The 26,778-nt window shown below is 37.0% G+C and overlaps 1 protein-coding gene across 1 annotated transcript in view; it reads right to left on the bottom strand.

Annotated features, from left to right (window-relative positions):
* Positions 1–26,778, bottom strand: part of LOC139716704 (FAST kinase domain-containing protein 1, mitochondrial-like) — a 56,733-nt gene that overhangs the window by 605 nt on the left and 29,350 nt on the right. The window contains exons 10-13 of the mRNA XM_071628234.1: positions 20,774–20,851; positions 20,127–20,256; positions 19,532–19,706; positions 18,710–18,871 (exon numbers count right to left, since the gene is read on the bottom strand). Coding sequence (XP_071484335.1) covers positions 18,710–18,871; positions 19,532–19,706; positions 20,127–20,256; positions 20,774–20,851 — 545 coding nt within the window. The remainder of the gene's footprint in view (positions 1–18,709; positions 18,872–19,531; positions 19,707–20,126; positions 20,257–20,773; positions 20,852–26,778) is intronic.

Raw genomic sequence — 26,778 nt, forward strand, 5'->3', positions numbered from 1 at the left:
TCATGGTACAAACTTCACGTAATTGGTGTGTAATATCTGTGTATGTTATGCAATACGAATGCTTGAATGTATGTGCATGGGATGCCAACATTAAGCATGGGATGTAGCACTACTGAAACAAAGAATGAGTCCTCTCAAAACATTATGTAGGAGATACCCAAGCAAAATGCCACACTTGAGCTTAACCCCCCCCCCACAAAAAAAAAAAAAAAAAAAATGCATGAAATACATGTTTTCTACAACACACAGCTAGAGCATGAAAGACCTGACCAATTTATAACATCTAGTATGTCACATACAAGTTCAAGCCCACTTTAACAAATGATATGGTGACATTTATGAACAGAGTTTTAGTTCTGCATTCTTGCTATAAAAAGGATCCTATCCACTGGTGAAGCCTGTGTTTAATTGGAATAGGCAGTGGGTGGACACTTTGCTATCACACACTTAAACATGAGTGCATAAAGTTCCTTTTATCTGTATACTCTCCAATTACAGTCCAGTTTTAAATCTGTTTTTACTTTTACTCTCGCCTGATTGATTTCAGTATGGTACAAAGAACCCACAAGTGTCTGAACAATATTCTTTACCATGTACAGTCTGCCAGACAAAGGTCCTTCCATCAACATTCCCAAATTACCATGGCAACATTAACACCTATCAGGTTTGTCGTACACAGGTATTTTTCATCTAACATACTGTAATTTAATACACCCTATTATTTTGTTCCCGCCAGCTCTGAGAGCTTGTACCTTCCTCATGTGAAGTAGACATGATATTAAAAGTGTCTGCTTTAATAAATCATGCATAATTCACAGCAGCATGCAGAGGATTATCATCTTAAATTCAAATATTTGAGGAAGACATCAAATTTGAAATATATGATATATTTTGAATGCTTAAAACTGGTACCACTGAGATTACTTTCTTTCAAAGATCCTTGCTTAAAAGTTGTGCTGTTATTTAAATGATTCAACATCTTCAAAATATAGATTTTGCTTTAGATATGATACAGAGCATAATAAAACTCTTGTGGCTAATTCTATCAACGTTCTTTCACACAGCACCAAATTTCAGCAGTCTTGTTGTTATCAAAATGTAATGAAATGCATGGCTGCTTTTGATGAGTGACAACCACACCTGTTCACAGATGATGAGAATGGAGTAATATGATTGGCTGGCTGTTTGATAGCCCCGCCTACACCTGGGTGAAGCCCGCCTTCCTCTGGTCCTTCTCATCGCCAGACTTCTCAAAGAACATGAAATCCTGTGTGAGGTGGATAAGGCATGATTGATACATGGAATGGACATGGTGTAAGGTTCAAGACAAACACTGATTTGCACATTACAGTATAGAAGCTTATCTGCATTGGACATTCATCTGAAATTGGTGTTAAACTTTTGATCTCAATACAGCTGAACATTTCTGAGGTAAATAACATGTATTGAGATCAAACGTTTAGCACCAATTTCAGACTGATTTGCACATTTTGATTCACTCTGATCCAAGGATGGGACTGATCATGGTCTTGGCTATATAAGGTTAGTCCAAGAACTTGAAGTTGCTCAGATTAATGTACATGAACATTTTTTTTCGTCCTCTGTAATGGACTTAATGCGATGCAGAGGCGGATCCAGAAATTCCATAAAGGGGAGGCGCCTTTGCAAAATCAAAGGGGGCGCATGCATCCCCCTCCCATTTTATTCTTTTTATATCTTTTGAAGCAAAAATAAAGAGGGGGTGCACGCCCGGTGCACCCCCCTCTGGATCCGCCACTGCAATGTTATCAGTAATTTTGATGGCTAATTTTACACAAACAGGTTAAACATAACCTCATACCTAGATATCTGGGAGAGATGTCTTGATATTTGTTTATTTGTTTTTGAAAGTCATATTTGATCACCCGACTAGTTGATAGCACAAACAGGGAAAGGACATAATGATATTAATCTTCCAAATCTATGCATCACTTTGAATGGCCACTCAGTTGAACAATTTGTCTCCAATCAGACACGTTGCTTTGTTTAATCTTCTCTTTAGTGGTTTATGTCGTCTTGGACATGTGAATACTGGTGCTAGTAACAGTGAGTAAAAAGAACACATTGGTTTGCCTTGCCACTGTGTTTCTGATTTTGTGTATTGTCTTTTTTTTTATTTGTCCAAATAAAGTCTTTGAAGTAATGAAAAGTATCTCTCTAACCCTTCCCTAAAAGAAGAAAACACATATCTCCTTCAGGCTTATTGCCAGGGCATATTTTGCTTTTATTTTCCCCATAGAGATGTCCCTCTCGCCTTTAATGTCATCATGGCAAATTACGAGTATATCAATATGCGTATGTTTGTAAATCTGAGCAACTTTCAGTATTCTCAGACATCACACATTGCAGAAACCAAGATCTTTGTCATATTAATCACATTTCATGAATGCAAACACTTTGAAACACACATGTCGTGTCAGAACACATACACACAAACATGAACGAAAATTAAATGACACACACACACACACATCCATTGTACGTGTATGTATGCATATGATCATACTTGTAAAACCTCTGCTGGGGCACCTGTTTAACCCTTTGGGCACTAGAAGCCAGGGGTGCAAATGTACATGTACAAGTAATACTAGTGTGCACACTAATGCACTGATTGCAACATCTTGGAGACCATGGGTTAATCTTGACACAAAATAAAACAATGCTGTTCTTTTTTATGTGATGCTTTTGTATTAAAACTAAACAAGGTCAAGATGCAATAATGGACGGGCTACTGGTGAACTACTGCTTTTCATGACACAACCATGCCATGCCTCTTTACTTCAATGAATCCACATAGTGACTATGTCACATGACTAAGTCATGTGATGAGATGTTATTGCTACCACGTATCTGGACGGTATTTCTCGACCTTTTAGGAAAACTTCCTACTGTCATAACAGTTCAAGGGTATTTGATAGTCTGGATAATTCAAAAGATTTGTTTGTTTGTTTTTGTTTTTGTTTTTACATGAAAATATTTTGCTTGTCAAGAATAAACCTATTTGAATAATATGACCTTGTGACTGATCAAGTTGGTGCCTTATCAAAATCAACTGTACGTATCATGATTTTAATAGATTCAGGTTTTGGGATGTCTTGATGTTTTGCTTTCAAATAAAATAAATCTACCCAGTATGACAAATAATTATTACAAAAACTCACCTGTAATTGTGGCAGCAGGAAGTTCAGGTACAAATCACTTATATTATAGCATTGTCATTTTTTTTGTTGAAAGTATCATGTGATAGGTCTGGATATATATTGTAGACATGCAATAAATCAGCAAGGCAGGTTTAAATTAATTAAAATTTAGTGCTAGCAGGAACTAAAATTTGAAATTAACATTGATGTATGTATTAAAGCAACTGATAATGATGACAATGATAACAGGAAAAAATAATGTATAATGAAATGCAACTTTCAAAGTTTATGATGGTGTCTAATAGAGACCAACTAAACATTAAAAAAAAAATGAAATGTACACTTCATGAAACAGGTGATAAAACATGCAGAACTGACTAAAATTAAAGAGCTGCAAAAAGAAGCATGTGTTCACAATCCGCATACAGATAGCAGGAAAGAAAAAAGTACCAACAAAAACAAAATTATACAAGCAGCCACTGCAAATTATGTTACTTTGTATAACAATGCTGCGAAGCTAAACCAAATAAAATGTGGGTGCTACAAGCAAAACCTGATGATAGAAACAAATTAAAAAAATGCACTTCCCGCACAGAACAGACAGAGAATATTTCACACTGTCTGATTAAACATTGTTGTGAGTGTACAACTAAACAGTGTTTGTTCAACTGTTGGTGATGCTTGAATGGTAGGTTGAGAGAGAGAAAAAGAAAATAACTCCAAGCAAATTAACATTCTATTGAGATGGCAATAAGACAAAAGTAAAAAAGAAACATGACAAAGAGATTATCATAACCAACAGTTCCACAGCTTCTATTGCAAGACATATTATTCAGTCTCGATCTGGGATGGCATAGACACCATACAAAACCGAGTCTACCCTACTTTGGCAAAAGAAAGCAAGTGAAAAGAAAAAGGTGTAAAGTCTCATACATTGTAGGTAATGTAAATAATAAAAATATGGTATTACAGCATCTTGACTTAATAGTGGGATGAGGGTTCCTACTCAAAATTTCTCATCCAAGCAGAGACGCGCCAATTCCAATCTACACGGTTTATATCTCAACTTTTTTGGTGATATGTCGATTGCTTTCTTTTGCCAAAGCACAGCAGTACTGCAAGCACGCCTTCCCATAGTAATCATGTTAACGTAGCATTTGAAAAGAAAATGTCAGGTAACAAGGAGTCAGACATGACGTCCATAGAACTGAAGAAATGTATTATTAAGCTGATACAGAAAGGTGTGTTATTTGCCACTCTGCAGCTATGATTGAGCTAGAAACAACATCTCCAGCTCCTATATCATATGTCGGTCCGATTCTTCACCACACCATGGGACGATCGGCAACATAAGACGTATTATCAACTCATGTCAGAATTTGAAGAGGATGAAGAACTCATGAACTGTATTCAAAAACGTCGTCGAGAAATTATACAAAGTCATGCACTCAACAACAACAACAAAATAATCATGTACTCATGCTTTTTAAAGTTGAGGAAATGAGAGTTACAAAGGATCAAAAATGAAAAAGAGAAAACTAAATCAAACTTCATTCTTTAAGTTTTGGTTGGCATCACAGTTTTTTTTTTGTTGTGTGTGTGTGTTTATGTTTTGTTTTTTTGTTTTTGCTTCAAGTACATACTGATCACTTGTTATTTCATGGTCTTCAAATGTCACTGCCCCATTGTCACATCAAATCATTTAGGAGGAAAAAACAACATGAAGTTAAATGCCTTGACCACTTTCCCCAACGTCTAGTCTAGAATGTTCCTTCCAATGCGCTCTGGTCATTGAATGATCATTAGTATATAAAAATTGTGGGTAACTGATGACACTGGATTCCTTCGTGGGCAATCAAGAACAGTCTCTACTATGAATAACTAATTTAAAGCAAAAGTAAAGTTCTCCCAGTCTTAATGTATCTAAACTGTAATAGTTGTAAAAATCATATTCCACTGTTAATCTGTTATCACAGCCACAACTATATCCATAATAATAGAGCAATTAAGTTGAAATAAGTCTGACAAGACTTTTAAAGTTATGTTCAGACAGCGATCCTTAACCTCAAGATTTTGATAGCTACAGATGTATCTTTGAGGATAAGCTCAGATTTAAGCAATGTGTAGACACACTTGTTGGTAGCTAAACTTAAGAAGTTAACTCCAAGATATGTGTAGCTATCCATGAGATACACGTGTATCTCAGGGTTAGTGCTCCATCAACGAGCCGCAGGGGGTTTCCACTTGTAGTTAAGCATCGTGTGGACAGAACTTGTTGACAGGAACTTGTAGATAAGTGTTTACAGGGGCAGTGAGCCTATCCTCGAGGATAGCTACCTTTCGAGGATAAGCTTCGTTGTGTGAATGCGCGTCATAGTTATAGGGGGCAAGAGCTTATCCTTGAAGATAGCTATCCTCGAGGTTAAGGATCACCATCTGAACGTAACTAAAATACATAACATGCAAACATGATGAATGTTAAGGAGTTAAAGTTCCCTGCTTGCTGACGAGGTGAGTTTCAAAGCAACATGCTACGATTGCTGTACTGAAGATATTAAGTAAATGGATACAATCAAACACATGCATCCGAGCATCGCAGTATATCAGTATCATGTAATATCCAGAGCGATGAGGAGAGAGGGTCATTAATCGTGATGGATCAGTTATCTGTCAAAGCTACTGAACATGTCGCATTAAGAGATTGCCATTTAAGATGGAGAGCCTACAATTGTGTATGCATGGATGGTGTTGTTCCTCAACCATTCATTGAGAACTTCATCAAAATTGGCCTCACTAATTCTATCCATTTCTTTCTACGTCATTCTCTTACACACACACGCACAGACACACACGCACATACACACACACATACACATACACACACACACATACACACACACACACACACACACACACACTCTCTCTCTCCCTCCTTTTCTGTTTTTCTCTGTCCTTGCATTCTCTTTCAACATAACTACTGTACATCTACATAACAACCTGTATTTATATAGAGCCTTTTCAAAATATGATATTAAAGATATCATATTCAGATTGTATTAATGCGCCATTACCACTTCTAAAAAGCTGATAATTCATCTATGTACAGCAATATCATATTGAGCAGGCAGTAGAGTAAATGTCATAGGAAAAGGTCAAGCGCAACATAAAAATGAGAGTTGATAAACCTCTTAGATGAATTTGACAAGGACGACTTCAGCAACAACTCTCATCGAAAACGTTCTTGTTTTTCCCTTTTCCAGTACCCCTCCATCACATCAGGCCAGACTTTAATACAGATGCAATTAATGCCCACAAGTGATAGCACACCAGTAACAAACTACAATGTACACGGCAAATTCTCTTCAATAACCATTAGAAAAATCTGCAAGGGGTACTGAAAAGGTAGTATGCTACATTATCTTTTCACTTTGGATTGCTACAATTTGGCTTGCACTTTGTTCTAAGTCAATATGGCAGCTGCTACAAATGGCCAACCCTATCATGCTGCCACTCTACGTATTCAAACAAATACCATCTCATATTAAAAGAAATTACTTCATTGGTGTACCTTCCTCGGTTTAAATGAATTTCATAAAGTGCTGAATATCAGTGCAATGCTTTCAGGGGTGAGAAAAGAAATGTTTCCTTTAATCCGTCTTCAGTTCTCGACATGTCAAATATATTGCCTGGAATGCTATGTACTGGAGGATTTTAGAGGATGCTTCATTTTAAAATTTATCTAATATAATGAAAGCCTTCGGGATGAAATCTGAATTCGAGATTACAACAACGTCTAAAAGATCTCAAAATGTGTTTTAACAGATTTATCTACAATCTTGCAATGACAAATTCTCTTTCACAGTCTTTCTATTTCTCTTTGCAATAATACAAAACTACATTGCATGCATGAAATACAGTTGTAGGCCTACAATGAATTGGTGCACGTTGTTCAAATCAAATACCTGGATGAATAATAAAGACAAACTTTGGCAATTACTCTTGAGTTTTGACTGTCACACATGAAGTGATTACTGTTTACCTTTATTTTGATTGTAAATTACATGAGTCAGATTTTTATACAATGTACAATGTTCAATACCAGAATATATATTTTACTAATATATACCACTACAACTACAAAACCATTGAGGTATGGCACCACATATTCCACACATATTGACTTTTATATTTTCATACCATGGATAATATACAATTGTATCGTCTTGTTCATTGGTTCACATGATAAAGAATCATATAGTGACTGGACTGACATGATGTCCACCTTACAATAATGCCGCTTGTTTTTACAGAATGCAGCGCATCAGTAGAATTCATAAGATGCTACTCGTAACACCTGCCATTTAAAATACTTCGATATCTTGAATTATATTGGTGAGTTGTATCATACCAACGGCACTCATTTCAACGCACCACAGATCATAGAGGCAAAAATGTGCAATCACACAAAAGCTGCATTTTTTTTTTACTCATCATGCTAATGACCATCAAACTGTCTAAAACCACTGAATGTGTATTTCTCTAATGGCAATCATTATTGTGATGCGTTCTTAAAGTGACATGTCTCGATTTAAACAGCCTCAAAGTGCCCTGCTACACCCTTTATGAATTGTCAGGGAGAGGTTTGCTACACTACACTGTATCAAAAGGTTGATCAAGTGTTTACGCACGCAGAGTCAGTGTTGATGCTTCTGTCTTATCACAATGCAAAAAGGCTACAGTGCACTGCTGCTATAACAAACATGGCTATAGTGAAACTCTTGTGACATTGAAGTAAAATTTCACGTCCTTAAATAATTATCTGATTAAATGTACTTTATAGTTTGGTTATATCTAATGAAATTTCAATATACTGCAAGAAAACTATCGGTCCCGAGGACTTTGAAACAGGACGCTCCTGTACAACGAAGGCTATAAAATATGTCATGTTACACTAACCTTCCAGTTTGGAGTATTATCAGAATAACATAGAGTCTGATCCATTCGTCAGGTTTCAAACCTTGTCCATATTCTATCTACAGTGTATCTGTTGGTGATATTTCGAAAAAAATCACCACAACCTGCCAGTTTCTAACTATGAGGACATTTTCTGAAAACATATATATGTTAAATTGAGAATATTTCATGAGAGAACAGTAAAATGTTTTCTGTCTTAAAAAGACTTCCTAGTCTAGGAATTGTGTGCGCTCAGTGCAGTGAAAAAATAAAGTTGTGAACGTCCTGTCGCTTTTTATCCCTCCTGAGATAATTGCAGTTAGACTATTCATCTCATTTGGCGTTTCACCCACTTGTGGTTTCTATCACTTTAGAACAGTGCACTTTGCAAAACTATTTATCTGCTGAGTATAAATCTAAACGGCAGAAATGTGTGAAAGTATCAAAAATAGAGAAATAGAAATGTAAATGAAGTATCAAATTTACCAGTCGGAAGAAAAGTGTGAAGTATTCAAAAGGCTGTGTGAAAGATTGGTTACTCTGTAGGCTAAATGTACTATAATGATCGTAACATTTAGGGGCTACGACACTACATGTACACATTTGTTAATGTCATATATGCGGGGTTTGTGCACAGCAAAATAATGCAAGCTATAGAGCAAAACCTGTTTTTCAATGGACACTGTGAGATGCAAAACATACATCCCACTAGTGCTATTATTAACTGCAATCTACTAATGCCCACGTATCAGAACTACTGGGTATAGCTTATGGCATGTAATAGTTCATATCAAGAACAGAGTGATATAATTCAAATGCAAAAAGCAATAGGTACACATCCTCCACCCTCAGATATTGTTCTTTTGGGAAAGAAGAGAAAGCCATATCTTCAAGGAAAAACAAAATATAGACAGTAGAAGAAAGTAGCTTTACTTTATACTCGGAGTAAAATCTATCATATACTAGAATTCCATGAGATACTGCCTCAAGTGGCCTTCTCATTCATACTTTGTCACCCTTAGCGTGACTGACTGCTGCTTTTATAGATTGCATGCTCAGATGGCTGATATCGAATGAAGTCAGCAGAAAATTCTGCTGGTCATTTGACTTTGAAAACAGATTCTAAGCTGCTTTAATATATACATATTTAATATGCTGTGTATAAAAAATGCTATTTTCAGCTTTGGGGAGGGATGGCTAATAATATATCTGGCAGTTTTGGAGACTCTGATAAAAAACAAACATACAGCACTGCAACAATTTTGTCCCACAGTCCAAATTAGTGCTTCTATGGCACTTTTTAAATATATTTCTCTGTACGTGTTTCTCTTTTCTTTCTTACATATAATTTCTTAAACTAAAAACTAGATCAAAATTACAATCAAGCTTTGTTAAAAAAAAAAATATATGTGTTTTACTATCAGTTTCTAAGATATGACACATGATTCTTGAGGTAATAACAATGTGAAAAGCCTACATTCCCTCTATGTCCCATTTTATAAGCACACCCACAACACACATGATCAATTTGCTGCATTACACCAAATCTCCCCTCAACTGGATGAATGGTACAGTCCTGAGGGCCCAGATACTACACACTCTGAAGTCTACTCTGGAATAGTCTTTAAGGCATCAGGGTCCCATTTCATATTAAAAGATGTTAGGATAGCAACTCTTGATGGAATGGCAACTTAATAATAGCAACATCCAATCAGGAAGCTGGATTCTTGTCGTTACCACAAGAATTGCCATCCCAGCAAGAGTTGCTATCATATCAACTTTGTATTATGAAATGAGGCCTAGGACAACCAAATAAACCCATATAAAAAAGCTCTTGAATTCTTTATAAGAACAATCAAGTATTTCTCCTTCAGTAATTTTTTTTTACATGATGCAGTTTGTACCTCTTTTTCAGACATCTATTCCCCCGAATTTTTGGTTTTAAATATACATCATAAATACATCACGACATCGGATATTTAACCATGGTTGCAGCTCCAAGAATTAATGAGTACACAATATGACTGAATGTGCCAGCGCTTGAAACTCAAGTGTTCCAAAAGTGCAGTGCATACCAAATGTTCCATAAAAACTTGAGCACTATCAGTTTTGCTTGCTCTGGGCAAAAAAAAAAATGTTAACAACATAGAACATATGACACATTTGTGATGGTGGTGGTGGTGGTGGGGGGGGGGGGTAGTGGATGGCAACAGACATAGGGGGGATACTACATTGTAAATTATACAGAATGCTCGGTCAACATCCAGTTGTGACACATAGTTTGGTGTGAAACAAACTTAATACAATTTATACAAAAACGAAAACAAAACAAACCAAAAATATGGTGCTTTCTGAACATGAAACAACATCAGTCTCATTTTTCTAATGAGTGAGGGCAGAATGGGATAACAACGTTAACAGCAAACTGAGCCGGTGCTAGCATCGAGAATACTGCTTCCAATACATACTTCAGCATCATACATTTTTCTCTGTTTTTTCTTCTATGTGTTTGGTGTGTGCATACAACACTAAATATGGGTGGTGGCTTATATCTATGACCTTGAGTTTGATTCGTTTCATATGAGTAACCAGTTTTTTCAGTTTTTAGAAAATACTGAAATTCAGGCAAAGTGAATTTCTTTATGACATAGATTCTATATCAAACACCTGTATGCAGCTTTTGGGTACATAATTCAAAAATATCTTTTTTTGAATATTTTGTTTTCATTTTTTTTTTTTTTTTTTGGGGGGGGGGGTAATATTTTATTTGCGAGTGTTTGAAGTGAATGAGCGATGAAAGCGAAGATGATTGAAAAAGATGTGGAAGAGACAGGTGGAGGAGGAGCCTAGGAAGGTTGCTATTAGAATGAGGTAAATCCTGTCAAATCTGTTTAATGGGGACAAACCAAGATCAAAAGAAGATGATGGTGATTTTTTTTTTTTAAATTTGTTTTATTTTCTTCAATTTTTTGTTTTTATTCATTCAATTATTTATCTATTTATTTATTCATTTATTTATCTATCTATCTATCTATCTATTTATTTATGTATTTATGTATTCATGTATTTATTTATTTATTTATTTATTTATTTATTTATTTATCTATTTATTTATTCATTTATTTATTTATTTATTTATTTATTTATCTATTTATTCATTTATTATTTTTCTTGGTACCAATTTAATATCACGATTGAAATGACAGGAAAATAATCAACAAAAGATCTACAAAAGTGCAAAGAATGTCTCTGCTAGACAAGCAAAGCAAAAGTGGATTCAACTTTTGTCAAATGTGATGTTTTTGAGACGCTGTTGGTGCAAAATCTGTTCACTTTAGTTCGGATCTCGAGCAATTACATGCATTTTTTCTGTTTGAATCTAAGCTTTTTGTCATCTAAATAGGTGAGTGACTGCTTCCTATTCTGAAACACACTGTTCAGTATTAAAGCCCACAGTATGGCAGCTCAGACTTGGGTGTTTCCATGGCAACATGATCGCCAACGTCCTTCATCCTAGTTGGCATGTGATATTGCTGGATGCAGTATGAAAAGCTACAATGTATCTCCGGTGATGATCACTTTTCATACGAGGAATGATGCTTTTCAATGATGCTTTCATATCACTCTCTATATTACGATAGCAACCACACCCACAGGTTTAGAGAATAGTAAATGTCCCTTGATAGTCTTGTCCTTCCAGACACGTTTAAGTATCAATCTGATCTGTAAACCCAATCAGGCAGTCTTTCCCTGACTGCGCTGTTAGATAGATACATTGCGTTGGCTTTGTTCGCTCGTACTGCCAGATGGAATTACTCTCAGCAAGTTAGCAAAGGGTAGCAGCTGGCACACCACAACTGCAAATTATCTCATTGATTTTGGAAGTCAAAATACAACCTTTCTCGGTTACCCACCTTTCCCTACAAGTAGGTTGCATTTTTTTAAATAAAAGGCTACTACCAGGGCTTTTTGTGGTTTCTTATGGCAGTTTACACCAACACCACCATCACAAACTGACAGCAGACACTGCCAAGATAGAATTACGGAACATCATTTATGGTATGGGAAGAGAAACAAATTGAGCCATTTCAAGACTTTGGACAAGCCAAGATATATCATAAAAGGGGAAAACAACGTCATAAGATTTCAAGCACTCTGAATACAAAACAGCACATCTTTCTATACCTTTAGTAAAAGCAGATACGACATACATTGAAGACCGTACAACTATCATAAAATGACAAGTTAGCGTGATGCGGGTTGTTGATTTAATGAAAAGTAATAGTTTGCAATGACTTGATATTCTTCTGTTTGCCATTATATATTACAATTTCATAAAAACGATGTAGAAAGACAACTGATTTTCTCTTCTCTTTTGCAACCCCTACTTTCCTTGACTTGCTTTACAGTCAGGGGCCAGTATTTTTTTTTTTTTTTTTTGGCATATAACATATTTTGTAAGAGATCTAGTATGCAAACATGATTTTGTTTGTTTGTTTGGTTGTTTTTTTTTTAATGAAAGACCTCAATTTTTTCAACACATTTGTAAAATGACATACACACAGAAAAATTGCCTGGAAACAAGGCTAAGTGCCAGTACAAGAGTTAGAAGTCTGCTCAGTAATGTCATACATCAGAAATGACAGCTACATGTACAGATCAACACAGCACACAATAATGAGATCATGTCACTGGCCTAATATCATCCTTAATCATCCTCTCTTTTAGGAAAGGAAAAACATACCAAAAATAAGCATCCAAAGAAAAAGAAGATAGTATATAATGCGGTCACTACTTGCGTGATATAATACAATTATAAGAGTCTCTACTATGCATCATTTACCTGACAGAATTCTACTATAAACATCACACTTAAAATGAAAGAAGCTCACTTTATATTAAAGTATGCATAAATATAAAATTTTGTGTTCTAGATATAAAACCTTGAGGTCAATACTAGCACAGATTTTTCATTAAAAATCATTTTCTCACAAAGACATACTGACTTTGCTTTGAACAAGCTTTGTACTTTCATGTATTTTACATTTGACCTGACAGCCTCTCTATGATCTAGTATCTATCAAATGCTAACGTGCAGTTCAGCCTGGAGGGTCAAATTGCTATGTCAGTACTCATACAACTGAAACGTACATTACTGTACAATACAGACAATATCCACTCATCCACAACTGTTCATTGAGATTAGTTCATTTATGCTTACATACACCACTGCGCATGGACATGAGACACAGAAAAAAGCTCACACACTGAATCTGACTGATAAATGGAGATGGTAAAGCCAGTTTCACCGTGTATTCTAATCTTTCTATTGTACTTGTATGGCAGAAAGTCAAATCAGAAACATCAACTGCATTTTTTTACAGGCTAAATGCAGAGTACTTGTTCTTACACACGTTTCAAAGTTGCGTGCGAACATTTTGTGATTTGAGTATAGGATGCATAAATTTGCATGTACATTTGATAAGGGAAACCAGCCTTTTGTATGACATACATGTAAGTTCAAGACTTTTTTCTGCCACATGGGGGCGGGGGTTATGACATGAGTATCTAAATGTGGTGATAAGAGGTGGGTGGGGGTATTGTGCAGTGCATGAAAGTGGGCGTGTCAGAATGGTTGGGGTGCATGGGGGGGGGGGGGACTGCGGGAGAATCATCAGATGTTGTATGGGAGAGGGGCAGAGCGTGTCCGCTCTAGAGGAATCCCACTCTTCCTTGATCATTTTTTTTGCCGGACTCCTCGAAGAACATAAAATCCTGTGCGCGATGGAAGAGAAAAAGAGTGAGAGAATCGTTCCAAGCAGGGGGAGGAAGAGGGAGAAAATGAAAGGAATGTCAAAAATGAAGTTTGCAAACATCTGTGAAATAATGTTAATATGGTACGGACAACGGTCACATCATTAGCAACAACAAAACGAGAAATTCTTCCAAGATGTGTGTGCACGTCATCTTTCCCTGCGACAGCTAAAGCCGACAATTAACTGAAATTTGGAGTGACAAAGTTTTACGCTGTTTCCAGCAATGCAAACCTCAGTAGCTTGAGCAACAACAGTGACCATTGTGAAACAAATCACAAAGGACAGCATTTGACAATATTCCCATAGTTTCTAAATGATTTATCAGTAATATTTCATAATGCCGTGACTTCAATGTCTATGATGATCGGCACATAATAGTAAAATTTATGCCCATACAAACTGTACAGTATAAACAAATAAACTGCTAGTCGGTTCTGCGATATTCATAGTGATACTCAATTTCTGTTCTGCCATGCAGGAACTGACGCTTTTGGCAGTAATATTTAATATTGAAAAGTAGTACACTTCCTTTCTGGTTGATTAGTAGAGCTTTTAACATTGCAGGGAAAGAGATGACATGCATTATGCATGGAAACATAATGTGCAAACATTCAACATGGAATACACAAGTACGTACAACTGAACATTGTATTTGGACTGCCACGAAGACAATTACTCGTACAGCACAAATGCCATAAGCAATGCATGAGTTACAAATGAAAATCAAATGGAAAAAAAAGGCTGAATGATTAGCAATAACAATTCATATTTCTCTTCTTTGACCCCATCTTCTTTTGCTCCCACTCTCTTTCTCTTTCTTTCTTTCTCTCTAATCTTAATAAAGGATTAAAGGTACATGGTACATTGTGTAGATAGATTATTATTAATCTCTATCTTCTTTTTTGCTCTAGCTCTGATAAAAGATAGTACAACAAATGCTGATGGCAAAAATTAATTTCCTGTTTGTACTGGCAAGGGAAACAGTGCAAATGTAAGCTGAAACTGTGCTGGTGGAGAAAAGAGTATTAGTCTGTAATCAACAAATACAGGAGAAATCAGCAAACATATGTCAATCTATTTCCATAGGAATGACACATATTAGTAATAACACATTTAATTTCCAGTGTAAACCGGTTCTGTGTGCAGAGTGGATTTACATGGTGCTCAGTAAACACCGGCTGTCCCTCCAATTACTGTAGAATAGTGTCAAGCATACATGCATGTCACAGATAAAGATCATTACAATACACACTTCCATATGATGCTACATTCGCCATGTGTTTCTCCAGTCTAACATGTCACAAACTGGGTGTTAGAAGACAAATTTGTGAGAGATTTAATCTGCGACTGACGACCAGAGATCGACTGTGAGAGAAAAAGTAACATCTCTTTTCAGGAAAAAAAAAAAAATGAATGATTCCAACCTTGGCTCATCATACACAGCATATGTGTGTCCAGGAGAGCAATACTTTAATACAGTGTAGGCACTTAATTAACTTAGCAAATATTAATGATGATATGCAAAATTCATGAAAATATGTCATGAAATGTAGTAATATGTGAGTTTGTGCATGTACAACATCTTGGAGCCTCTAAAGCTGCCACTTTTTCAGAGTATCTGAAGAGTTTGTGATGTTTGAAAAAAAGTACTATGTAAAGAAATAAAATAAAAAACAAATAAATGAACACAATAAATAAAATAAATCCTTGGAATGACTAGACAAGTGACATGGAATATACAGATGTACATACATGTCTATTCTGTAAAAAAAGGCGAGACATACTGTATAACTGTTGGTTTTATGGCAGAATATCTGAAAGCCCTATATGCATAGTCAACCTTATTAACCTAACTGACTCCCTACATGGGAACATACAATGTACACTGTATAACACACACACACACACACACACACACACACACACACACACACACACACACACAAACACACACAAATGCAAATACTGCTTTGGGGGTTTCCTTTCAATCCATTTGTGCAAATAAGCAAGTAATCAACCTACCAACAAAACATGACCCATATCCTTTTATAGAGGAGAGAAGTCTCGACAGATGTTATCATTAAGTGTGCCTCAAACTTAGTCCAAACAGTCATGTGATTATGATGTCGCTTGCCAGACATGCCTCACCAGTTGCTAACATGAAATGTCACACACTTCCCTTTTTCTTTAAAGGTTTCTAACTTTTTTTTATCACTCCAAGTTAATCAACGACATGTAATAAATGCAGGCTAAGCTCTGATCTCACATATCTTTAATAATGTGGAAGAAGTCAATAGTCTCAGAAAAATACAATGATTATATATTCTGGCCTTGAGGGGGATACAACATTTATTGCCTGAACTAGAATTTTATTGCCTGAGTTTAAAGACAAGGGCAATAAAACTCTAAAGAGGGCAATTAACGTCATATCCTTCCCCCCCCCCACCAAGCAGCCAGTCCATATTATTATCATTAATGAAATCAGACATCTAGAGCAAACCTGAAAATACTGTATTGACAATTAATGTAATTGCATCTTAAAATCCATTTCAAAGAAGGAAAAACATATTGACTAGTCATTATATATGGCAACTTTTTATTACTTGATACACAGCTGCCCATCTCTTGCTATTAAAGTGCGCAAACGCTTGCCAAGTGTGCGAATGCTTACCAAGTGCGTGAACTCTTTTGCTTCTAGTGCATGATATCATGTTCAGAATACATTTATTGAACTTATTGCAAAATGTTTTAAGATGTCTGATATGGCTAATAGTACAAATTATCATACATATGGTAATTTTGTGTATAACAGGAATTAAAAAGCAAAGTGGGGAAGAAGTCACTGTACTGTGACTTGAGCTTTTTTGAGAGGCTAATTTACTGCACTTCGGGTGTTATACACAGAAATACGGAATGTAAAATATAAACTTGAGTTCAAACTTCTTGCCACATCCTGGAACTGGATCTAACCTACAGGAAATTCCTGGATATTCCATCCTACCTGTACTTCCATTTCATTCTATTTCCCCCTTGGGGTTATTGCACGGCAAAAAATTTTGGTCAAATTTTCAAATTGAAGCATCAATTTCATGAGAAGTGGCTAGGAATTCATCTACTCATTCATGATCATATTTTCTTTTTCCCAAATCTGGGGCCATTCAAAGAACATCGGTGTACTTTTCATCCAAGCTAAATTCAGCCACACAGCTGTACTCACCATAACTGAAAATTGTTTATATTGTTTTTTTTTTATCCTTTCTTTCCTGTTTAGACGGAAAACAGTGACTGTATAAATCCTGAAATTTATATCAGTCATACATGTATGTAAGTCAAGGCTCAGCACAATTGTGAGACTGTTGCCTAAGGAGGTGTGGGGTATCAAAGTTAGAGCTATCTCGTATGACAATTCCACAACAAAATACTGTAAAAGCTGTTACTGCGTACAGATATTTTTGCAAATGAGGAAGTCATAGGCATTTTCGAGGGATGTTGTGTTTTACGATTTGACACCAAGGCCATAAATTTTAAGTGCGCTAATGAATGCCTGTCCGTTTATTCTGCTAGTGCATTATGCGGCAATAAATTTGCAGCCCAAAAATGATCGTCAAATTCACGACAATTCAATCCTTGCCAAAAACAATAGCCCTTACCGTATCATTTAAAGGGGATGGCTAGTAACTGATCAGTGGGAATCAGTGGGAATGCTGGGGGATGATTGTTCCAATCCGTAAATGAATCCCACAAGGTTTGGAACAATCATCTCCCAGCATTCCCACTGATTCCCACTGATCAGTTACTAGCCATCCCCTTTAACCACTTGTTGGTTGTCTGGTTTCACAGTAACGGACTGTTGATTTGTTGGGAGTGTATGCAGACACCTCAAATCAAACGACAAAATATCTCAAGCAGTGGTCAACCACACCGGAAGGAGGCGAAGAAGAGATGTGCATGAGACTTTGCTTGCTGGACACAAGAAGCATCGGGGGTCTAAAGCATACTTAGAAAAAGCTTTGCTTACAGATCACATCTAACCACACATCAAAAAGGAAAGTAACTCAATATTACAAAATGCCCCTATAAGTAGGGAGAGATCTCTACTGTTCATCTCCCAGCAATGTGCACATCTGTTCTGAGGTGCTCCTTGAAAACTTGGGGTAAGCTAAAAATAAAAACAGTATGCATGCTCCACACAAGCAGCGGGCCTGCAAAGAAAACAGCTGGCAAGACATCTTGAATGTTCTAAATAAAGAAAAGAAGCGGTCACACACTCCACACGCAGTGCTCTGCAAGGTAAGGACGAATTGGCAAGATGTAACATACTGTAAAGGAAGACAAACTAACATTAAATCAAATGTAAAAAAAAAAAATATACGTGATTAATGGTAGATCAGTTGATAATCCTAACAAGGGACAATGGATAATTCTATTGAATAGCCCCGAAATGAAAAAAAAAAAAAAATCTGAAAGTACAGCTTGACATTAGCAGTGGCCTGGGGCTACTACAATTTGATGTCGGGCCACCAAATTTCCGAAAAGTTGATCTTTTGGTGGCCCCATCAAGCAACTAAGATTCAAAGTGGACTGTTACGTTTTCTTTCATTTCGGGCCACAGAAATGTCAAATTTAAAGATAGTCTTTTGATCATAACTCATATGTTGTGTACCATAAACTAGCCATAACTATGACATCAAACAATGCATAAACCAACATTTTAATACACAACACAACAGCACGAAGGAAAGCAGAAACAGTGGGACTTACGATGAGGAATGTGGCAGCCAGGGTTACGGCCTTCATTCGCACGTCCAGGTCCATCGGAAAAGTGACGCCAAAGTTGTCGGCGTCGGTGAACGCCTCCTTGACGAATCCTGACCACTGCTTGGAGATCTTACCCACTTTGGAGCCTCCGTCAGCCGACATTACCTGATGGGACAAAAACACCAACCCGAAATTTGTCGTAACAGATTTCATTTGTATCTGTGCTGGACAATGAAAATCCACTCATAAGACTTATATTGTAAAACCACAACTTTTCGTGTGCATGAAACTTTCAAGAATTTTGAGAGAAGCCATCTGATTCATGAAAGTAAAATAATTGTCCACACTATGCATTTAATGCTAGTCGTCAATTCGCATTAGTTTCATGCCAAAAAAGGGTCGTCAGTTCCAATTTGTGAAAAGTTTCAAGCAGCAAATGTTTCTGATTTTACAGTAATACAGATTGTACCTACACTACTCACATTGATATCAATGTGGATATCAGAAACCATTTGTGAAACTTGATAGAGAGTCCCACCTGTAAAATGCACTAAACAAGAACTGGTAGGCAGACAGACAGTGAACTGCTTTTTGCTCGGAAGAAGGTATTTTTGGCAATCCATGAGAAATTTACGAGTGTGACTTCTCTTTATAATATATTTTTATGCAAGAATGTTACTTTTCAACACAGAATGATTTTCATAATGGAAGTTGAATACCTTGATGCTACAACTTTACAATAATGGGGGGGGGGGGTGGGTCTAGGGAGTGGAAGGGGGTGGACTTGCGAGAAGGGGGTACCACCAGTCCCGGTCGTCAACTCACATCAAACTCCACGTCCCCACAGCAGTTCCAGGTGCAGAGCGGTCCGTCGATGCGCAGGATGGTCTCATGGTTCTCGTTCTGGATGGCAAACTTCGGGAAGCAGATGCTCCACGACTGGTTGACGTAGCCGATCACCGTGCCCGGCGGAGAGCTGACTGTTAGTGTCTGCAGGCAGCTGGAAGTGATGCCAGAGGGGAGAAAAAGGTTATTGTAAAATGGAAAATACTATAAACACTGCTATTTTTGCAAGCATTCAATTTTTCCAAATTTCATGAAACATCGTTGGGTGGTGAATTTAACAATACACAAAAATATCGCCGCATACCAGCAATGTACTATGTATCTTTGTAAACTTATGATAGCCACGGTGTCAAATCGCAAAAAAACAGCATCTTGCAAAATTTTTGTGACTTCCCCACATGTGGCGTATACAGTAGTATCGTTTGAAGGTCGGTGTCAAGAATCACCTCTCTCAGTTATAGCTATGCATAGCATACACATTTACCTCAGTCTTGTGACAATGCCATTCTAAACATTCACATACTTATGCTCATCAATAGACCTAGACCCAATGAGTACATATTGCGTTTCTCACCATGGGCACCAACAGGTCGTGCACCGTAGGGGGCGCTCTATGTGAATGACCTCGCGGCCCGTGTTGTCCATGATCTTCATGTCGAAGCAGCGGTTCTTGCCACACATATTCCTGGTGCAGCAGTCGCTGTCTGTGACAGAAAACACAAAAAAATAGCAATATGGGTCAAAGGTCACAATGAAAACAAATTTCATAGCAGAATATCAAGCAACCTTCGAGACATCAATCAATCAAGTAATGTCAAATAATCCTATGATTCATACATAATCATCTGTTTCTATTCTAAATGGCAGGTAATCATTAGTTGATAAAAGTAGAGATGTTTGTATTTTGTAATTAATGTCCAATCATCTCTTAAATTGTACATTTTAGGATATATTTTGACTTAATACATCTAATAAATCTACTATTTGTATCACATGAACCTTTGCTATAGAAAGCCTTCTGTGCCGCTTTGCATATATGTATACTTTCTTCTTACTTTTTTTTTGGGTGGGGGGGGGGTTCAATTTGCAAGGACTACGTGTGATACATTGTCTTTGCGCTTTTCACATCAATCTCTTGCACCAATGGAATTAGCCAGCGTTGCTCAATATATTCACATTCAAGACAGAAAAAAACAACAACAAACAAGTAGAGGTCATCACCTTCTGCAGCGAGAAAGACTGGTTGTCCAACGGTGTTTTTGATTTCATACTTGTTTGCCGTCTCAAATCCAGTGAACGCTGAAAGGAGACCACAGAAAACATAAAAACAAAACACAGAATGCATAAAACAAAGAATAATACAGTACAATGCAATAGAATACAATACAATACTGCAGATTTGTAACTTGGTAGGCATTAAGCAGATTGCATTCAAATTGATGGAACTTTGAGCTTTAGAGTGTTTGATATTGTCAATTATTAGTAGAAATGAAAATTGTAAAATATCTTATATGTAAATATGTGAAAATAACTTTCTGACAGTAGAAAACTAAAAGTAGAGTCAGCTGAGCCTGTGATTTGTAGTTGAAGGGTATATCTTTGAGACTAAAGAAAAGAAATGAGATTTATTTCGAAAGTAGGAATTTGGTGTAATTTACGTGTCAATTTGATGATCAGAGAAAATTTTTGGGGAGGGGGAAATTATCCATGGTATTCTCTGACTGCCTATGCAATTAACCCTCTTATAAATCCCCACAGTTCTTTAGACATATGATAGTCAAGATAGAATGATGTACTGTGTGTGGAATAAACAATACTTTATCTTTTTATGATTATTTTTTTTTCTACATACCACAGACAGGTTGAAGCCTGTCTTTGACCCCGTTTACAGTGCAGGGCTGGGCCGAGCCGCGGCTGAGCCCGGCCTCAATTGCGGTACTCGGCCCCGCAATTTTGTCCATTTACAGTGCTCGGCCTGGCCCGGGCTTTTAATTCAAGCCTTTCGATATTTTGTCGTAGCGTAGTGGTGCTCTGCTTGTATAAAAACAAACGACTATCATTGGGAGCGCACTGGTCACAATTTGGTGCCGCATTTGGCCGTTTGCATCTACAGTGAGAAAAAGCCGAGCTTGGCCGCGGCTGAGCTGTGGCCGAGACTACCTCCAGAGTTTGGCCAAATGTGCAGCCAATTTTGGTACTGCAATATTGGCCTTTTGCACGTTTACTGTGAAATGAAGGCCGGGCTCGGCCAAGCACTCACTGTAAACGCACCCTTTCACTCACTGTAAACGCGGCCCTTTCACTCACTGTAAATGGGGTCATTGAGATACTGAGTGAATTGCACACATCACACTGGATGGACAATTAGTACTGCACATTGGTTATACGCAATCAGTGCATTATGTAATATCATCAGTCAGTTCAACCAGTTATGTAATCGGTCCTCTTCATGCATATGCAAGATTATCAATAGCAGGGAAAGTACATACAGTGTGGCTGGCTGAACGACGGCTGAACGACGGCTGAATGACAGCAGTACACCAGTGGTCAATACTTAACTTCTGCTCTAAAAGTCAAAGGGCATTACCCTCTCATATGGATTTATGATGTACTCTATGGTATCTCTGTTTAGTCCTTGGTTCTTGTTTCACCCTCCGATCATGCACAATGCATTTAATGAGAGGTAGAATTTGCAGAGGGGATGGACTAATGCTGGTACTCTCTTCCTTTATGATCAACGACCCACTTCGAGTTTCAATTTGGATCCGTTATATGACAACGAAGACTGAAAGGCAATAGATCAACAACGATTATTAGATTTATCATCTTTGATGGTTCCAAAGGTGTGGGGACTGCTCTTAGGGTATGAAACTGGCACTTTACCATGTGTGTGTCTACACCTGAACAGCAAATATTTGTGAAAAGTTCATTAAGAGACTCTGTAGATATTGTTTAACATTTTTCTCTCTCTAGTCTGGCTTGTTTTTTTTTTTCTGTTTTGTTTTCTGCTCTGAATATGCTGAGCCCAACCAACTTATGCCCAAAGATCATTCTAATCTTGCAAATTCTTGTGAATTACAAGCACCTTCTCTAGTTCTCACATACATTGTACGAAAAGACTGAGTTTGCGCACACATGGTTATGGTGTCTTTCGACTTGCTACCAATCTACAACAGAGACTCCAACTCTCCCATTTTCGACGGGAGATCTCCCGCCGAAAACCCATTTTTGCAAAATCTCCCGTTCTCCCGCTTGAGATTTAATTTCTCCCGCCCTGGCTCTTTGTCTCCCGTCGGAAATTATTTCTCACTTATTTCTATCGTATGTTGAAAAAATAAGCCTCAGATAGCACCAGAGAGCATCTGAAACCCTAGGAACTTCGCGCTTCACACACATCAAGTTGGAGTCTCCCGTTTGCTAGGGGTTTCAGGCGGGAGAATCTCCAGATCAGAAGGTACTTTGGGTTGGAGTCTCTGCTCCAATCACAGCACTTTAGTACAATAGTAGAAAAGTTTCACTTTCACCAGTGCGAAAAAGAGGAATTTGATAATGATATGCAAACTAGTCAGCTACATGTAGTTTCCAACTGGCTACGGATTAAAGAAAACAGACAAATAGTTTTTGAGGAATTGACGCATTACAAAAATATGATGAAGCAAATGTACGAGGACTTGCAACTTTATCGCTATGTTTTAGAAGAATCAGAAAAAAAATTGTGTTTTAGAAGAAAATTAAGCTACATGTACAGTATTGTATGAGTATTATTGACAAGAGATCGCCAAATGAGAAACTAAATTCACTGAATTTGATCTAATCACTTGTCTGCCACATTTTTTCTTCCCATTTTTGCATGAAAATGGGAAAAACCCCTGCAAACTGAGCTTGCTTGTTCCTCTCCCATTATAAAAGTAATTGTAGACAAATGAATCAACATAAGGGCAATTCCACGGTAACTCGCGTTACAAATAATGGGTACATTTATGGGATAATGTGCCAATATCTTTGTAATTGGTAGGATCTACAAGTTACTTTTTTCATCATGGGTTAAGTAGACATACACCAACTAAATGAATCCAAAAAGAAAAATAAAGGACAAACATGTTGGGATTCTTGAATCATTTAATTTCGGTAACTCGCGTTACACAAAAAGGACATGGTCAATTCTATAAAGACCTCTTTTTGGAAAGTCTCCTCATACTAGACAATCTTGATAAAAGTTTTCCTACCTTGAATTGATAGTAGGTTAGGACTCATAAATTAACAATATCAAAGTTGAGTAACAATGACCTGGAAAAATGTAGGGCGCCTTTATGTCGGTAACTCGCGTTACGGTAACTCGCGTTACATTATGTCCGCTAACACAGGGTGACTCAAATTGATGACATACAATTGTTCTGATGGCACTGAATCTTGTGTTGAATATTCTGAGAGATGCATATTTGTGTAGATAGTCAAATGAATAAATGTTAAACAAATATTTTACTAATAAACCCAATTAGAAGAGTGCGTTTAAGACTAATTACAGAGCTTCACTCCTCATAGAGACCTTGAATATATTTGAATATCTAGATGATTTAGGTGTATTATGTGCATTGTAAGTTTCAGAGTGTAAAGATGAGAAATGTTGAAAGTCTTTTTAAAACAAAACATAAAAGTATCAAACCCTATCTACAAGTTTACAAAAAAGCTTACAATCTTTCAAAAATTCAAATCCTATCTTTGTGAGGAGTGAAAACTTACATTTCTTTACGACTGATTGACAAAAAGACCAGTTCACAATTCCACTTTGTGCATGAACAAAAAAAGGTCATTTGTACCAACAGGCATTTTGGTTTGTAAATTCACTGTGATAAGCATCTGTGATGCGATGATTATTCATGCGATTCTTATCTAAATGATGCTTGCCAGCACATCCACCTCACAGCACGAATGGTACATTCTGTATTTCGCAATATAAAAGGGAATAAGCTGTTACTGCATTCAATACAAGACAATGAAATGGATGCCCGCTAAATTATAAACTGATGGAAGTATTCTGATCCCCTGGTCTAAATGCAAGTTCATTCTTTTTTTTAATATAAAAGTTCCATAAATCATTATGTCGTGCAAGCTTATGCATTATGCTGCTTTGAAAACAAGTGAAGTGCCTAACCAACTGAGAAAAAAAGAAAGGTCATTTGTACATGTACCAATGTGTACATGAGCTACAGTGTAATTACAGTGTACAAACTGGCTTATTACCCTACATCGACGTAAATAAGCACTGAATTGATCAGTTTTTTAGTAGTAGCCATGATAAAAAAGTCATGGGCGTACATACATGTACTCAAGCAGTATTCGAACTTACGACCTCCTGATCACCGGACAGGCATCATCTCCACTAGACCACTGTGCTTTCGCCCGTCAGCAAGTGCTGGTTCTAATCCTTTATAGCATGCAGGCGGTACTGCGTAATTATTCAAATTCATGAAATTCTTCCGTTGAGACGTTTTCATTGCAACTGATTGACAAATTGCCCTACATCAACTTTAATAAGCTCACTGAATTGATCAGTGTTTTATTAGTAGCCATGATAAAAAAATCATGGGCATACATACTCGAGCAGGATTCGAACCCACAACCTCCTGATCTCTGGACAGGTGTCATCTTCAGTAGACCACCGAACAAGGATTAGAACCAACACTTGCTGTGCTTTATAGAATTCTGTAATAAAAATTCTGTAATACTGATGCAGGAAATTCAAAACATAAATTGAATGGTCTCATTCACTGCTGGATACATACTGTACACATGCAGTGAAAGCCCGGCTAGACTCTTCAATGTGGCATGTGATCAGTGGCCTTGATGCTAATCACAGTTTATTAGGCTGCCCTCCTTTGTTTCAGTCCAGCATAGTGTGTATAACACTGCATTTGACTGTTTTCACCACAATCTAGCTCAATTAGGTGCTAAAATTTGCTTATATTGGGGGAAACTTGTGTTTATAGTTGGTAACTCGCGTTACATGCCGGTAACTCGCGTTACATGGTAACTCGCGTTACACTTTTCATTGACATTTTTTAATGTGATAACAGTGTTTATTCAAGTCAGCATCTTGTGTACAGTATCAGGGTGTGATGAATTTAGAAAATTATGATTCCCAACAAATTACCTCCACTGCTTCCTTCAGAATGAAAAATATTTATTGTTTCGGTAACTCGCGTTACATGGCTCAAGGGCTGAACTTTCATGTGGTGATTAGAATTTTTTGAAGGTGGCATAAAAATTTCCTCTTGGGAGACTGAAGTAGAACCAATTTGCTTCTTTAAAATGAATTAATTGAAGTGCTAGCAGAATTTTTCTATCAAAAATATTTATATTAAGTTAAGCATGCATTTTAGCAATTTGGATGACTTAAAAATTGTCTTCAGCATTTGTAGCTGTTTCTCGGGAAATATTTGACCGATTGATATAATTCTTTGAGTTTCTTTAACTTCAAAATATGGGTAATACGTAATGAGTAATTCTTTTGCAATATGATAAAGTTGACATTTTAGTGCCATGTCCACATTCCCATGGAATTGCCCATAAGAAAACAAATATCAGTTTGTATCCCAAATATGTAGGAAACTTCTGGAAATTCACATTTGCTCGTTCTTCCTCACCCAAAGGACCCTATTTGGAATTGTGGGAAAAAGAGACATCCATAAGTCAAATCAATGGCAAGTTGGATCCATGGAATACATGTATCAAAAATCTACACTGCTATAATACATAATATTGAACTCACCAACCTCTTAAAAAATTAAGACTAAAAAAAAAAAAAAAAAGGGGGGGGGGGGGACTAATGACAATAGTAGATCATGACTGACGCAGACCGGAAAAGCAAAAAGGAATGGACAATTAGCTTTATAATAAATATACTATAGATCTCTAGACTGCTTGTTGATATCTCAATTAAAGGTGGATCCGGGAATTCTGTAAAGGGGGGGGGGGGGGGGGTGCATGAGCCCCCATTATTTCAATTTTTCATTTCTTTCAATAAAAGCAGTATTCCCCCCCCCCCCCCCCCCCCCCCCCCCCAAGCAACTGACTGTTGTTGTCATTCTTTTTTCTTTTGGGTTTTTTTTGTTCTGGCTGGTATGTGGTACTAATGTCTTTTATAATCCCATGTATTAATGTTAATTCAATGACTTCCTACCTTTGCGACAGTTACTGCAGGAAAATGGTATTCACATGATGGGATA

Source organism: Diadema antillarum, unplaced genomic scaffold (genome assembly GCF_040938485.1).
Source record: "Diadema antillarum isolate AM-2024a unplaced genomic scaffold, OU_Dant_1.0 scf00000069, whole genome shotgun sequence".
Taxonomy (NCBI): Eukaryota; Metazoa; Echinodermata; class Echinoidea; order Diadematoida; family Diadematidae; genus Diadema; species Diadema antillarum.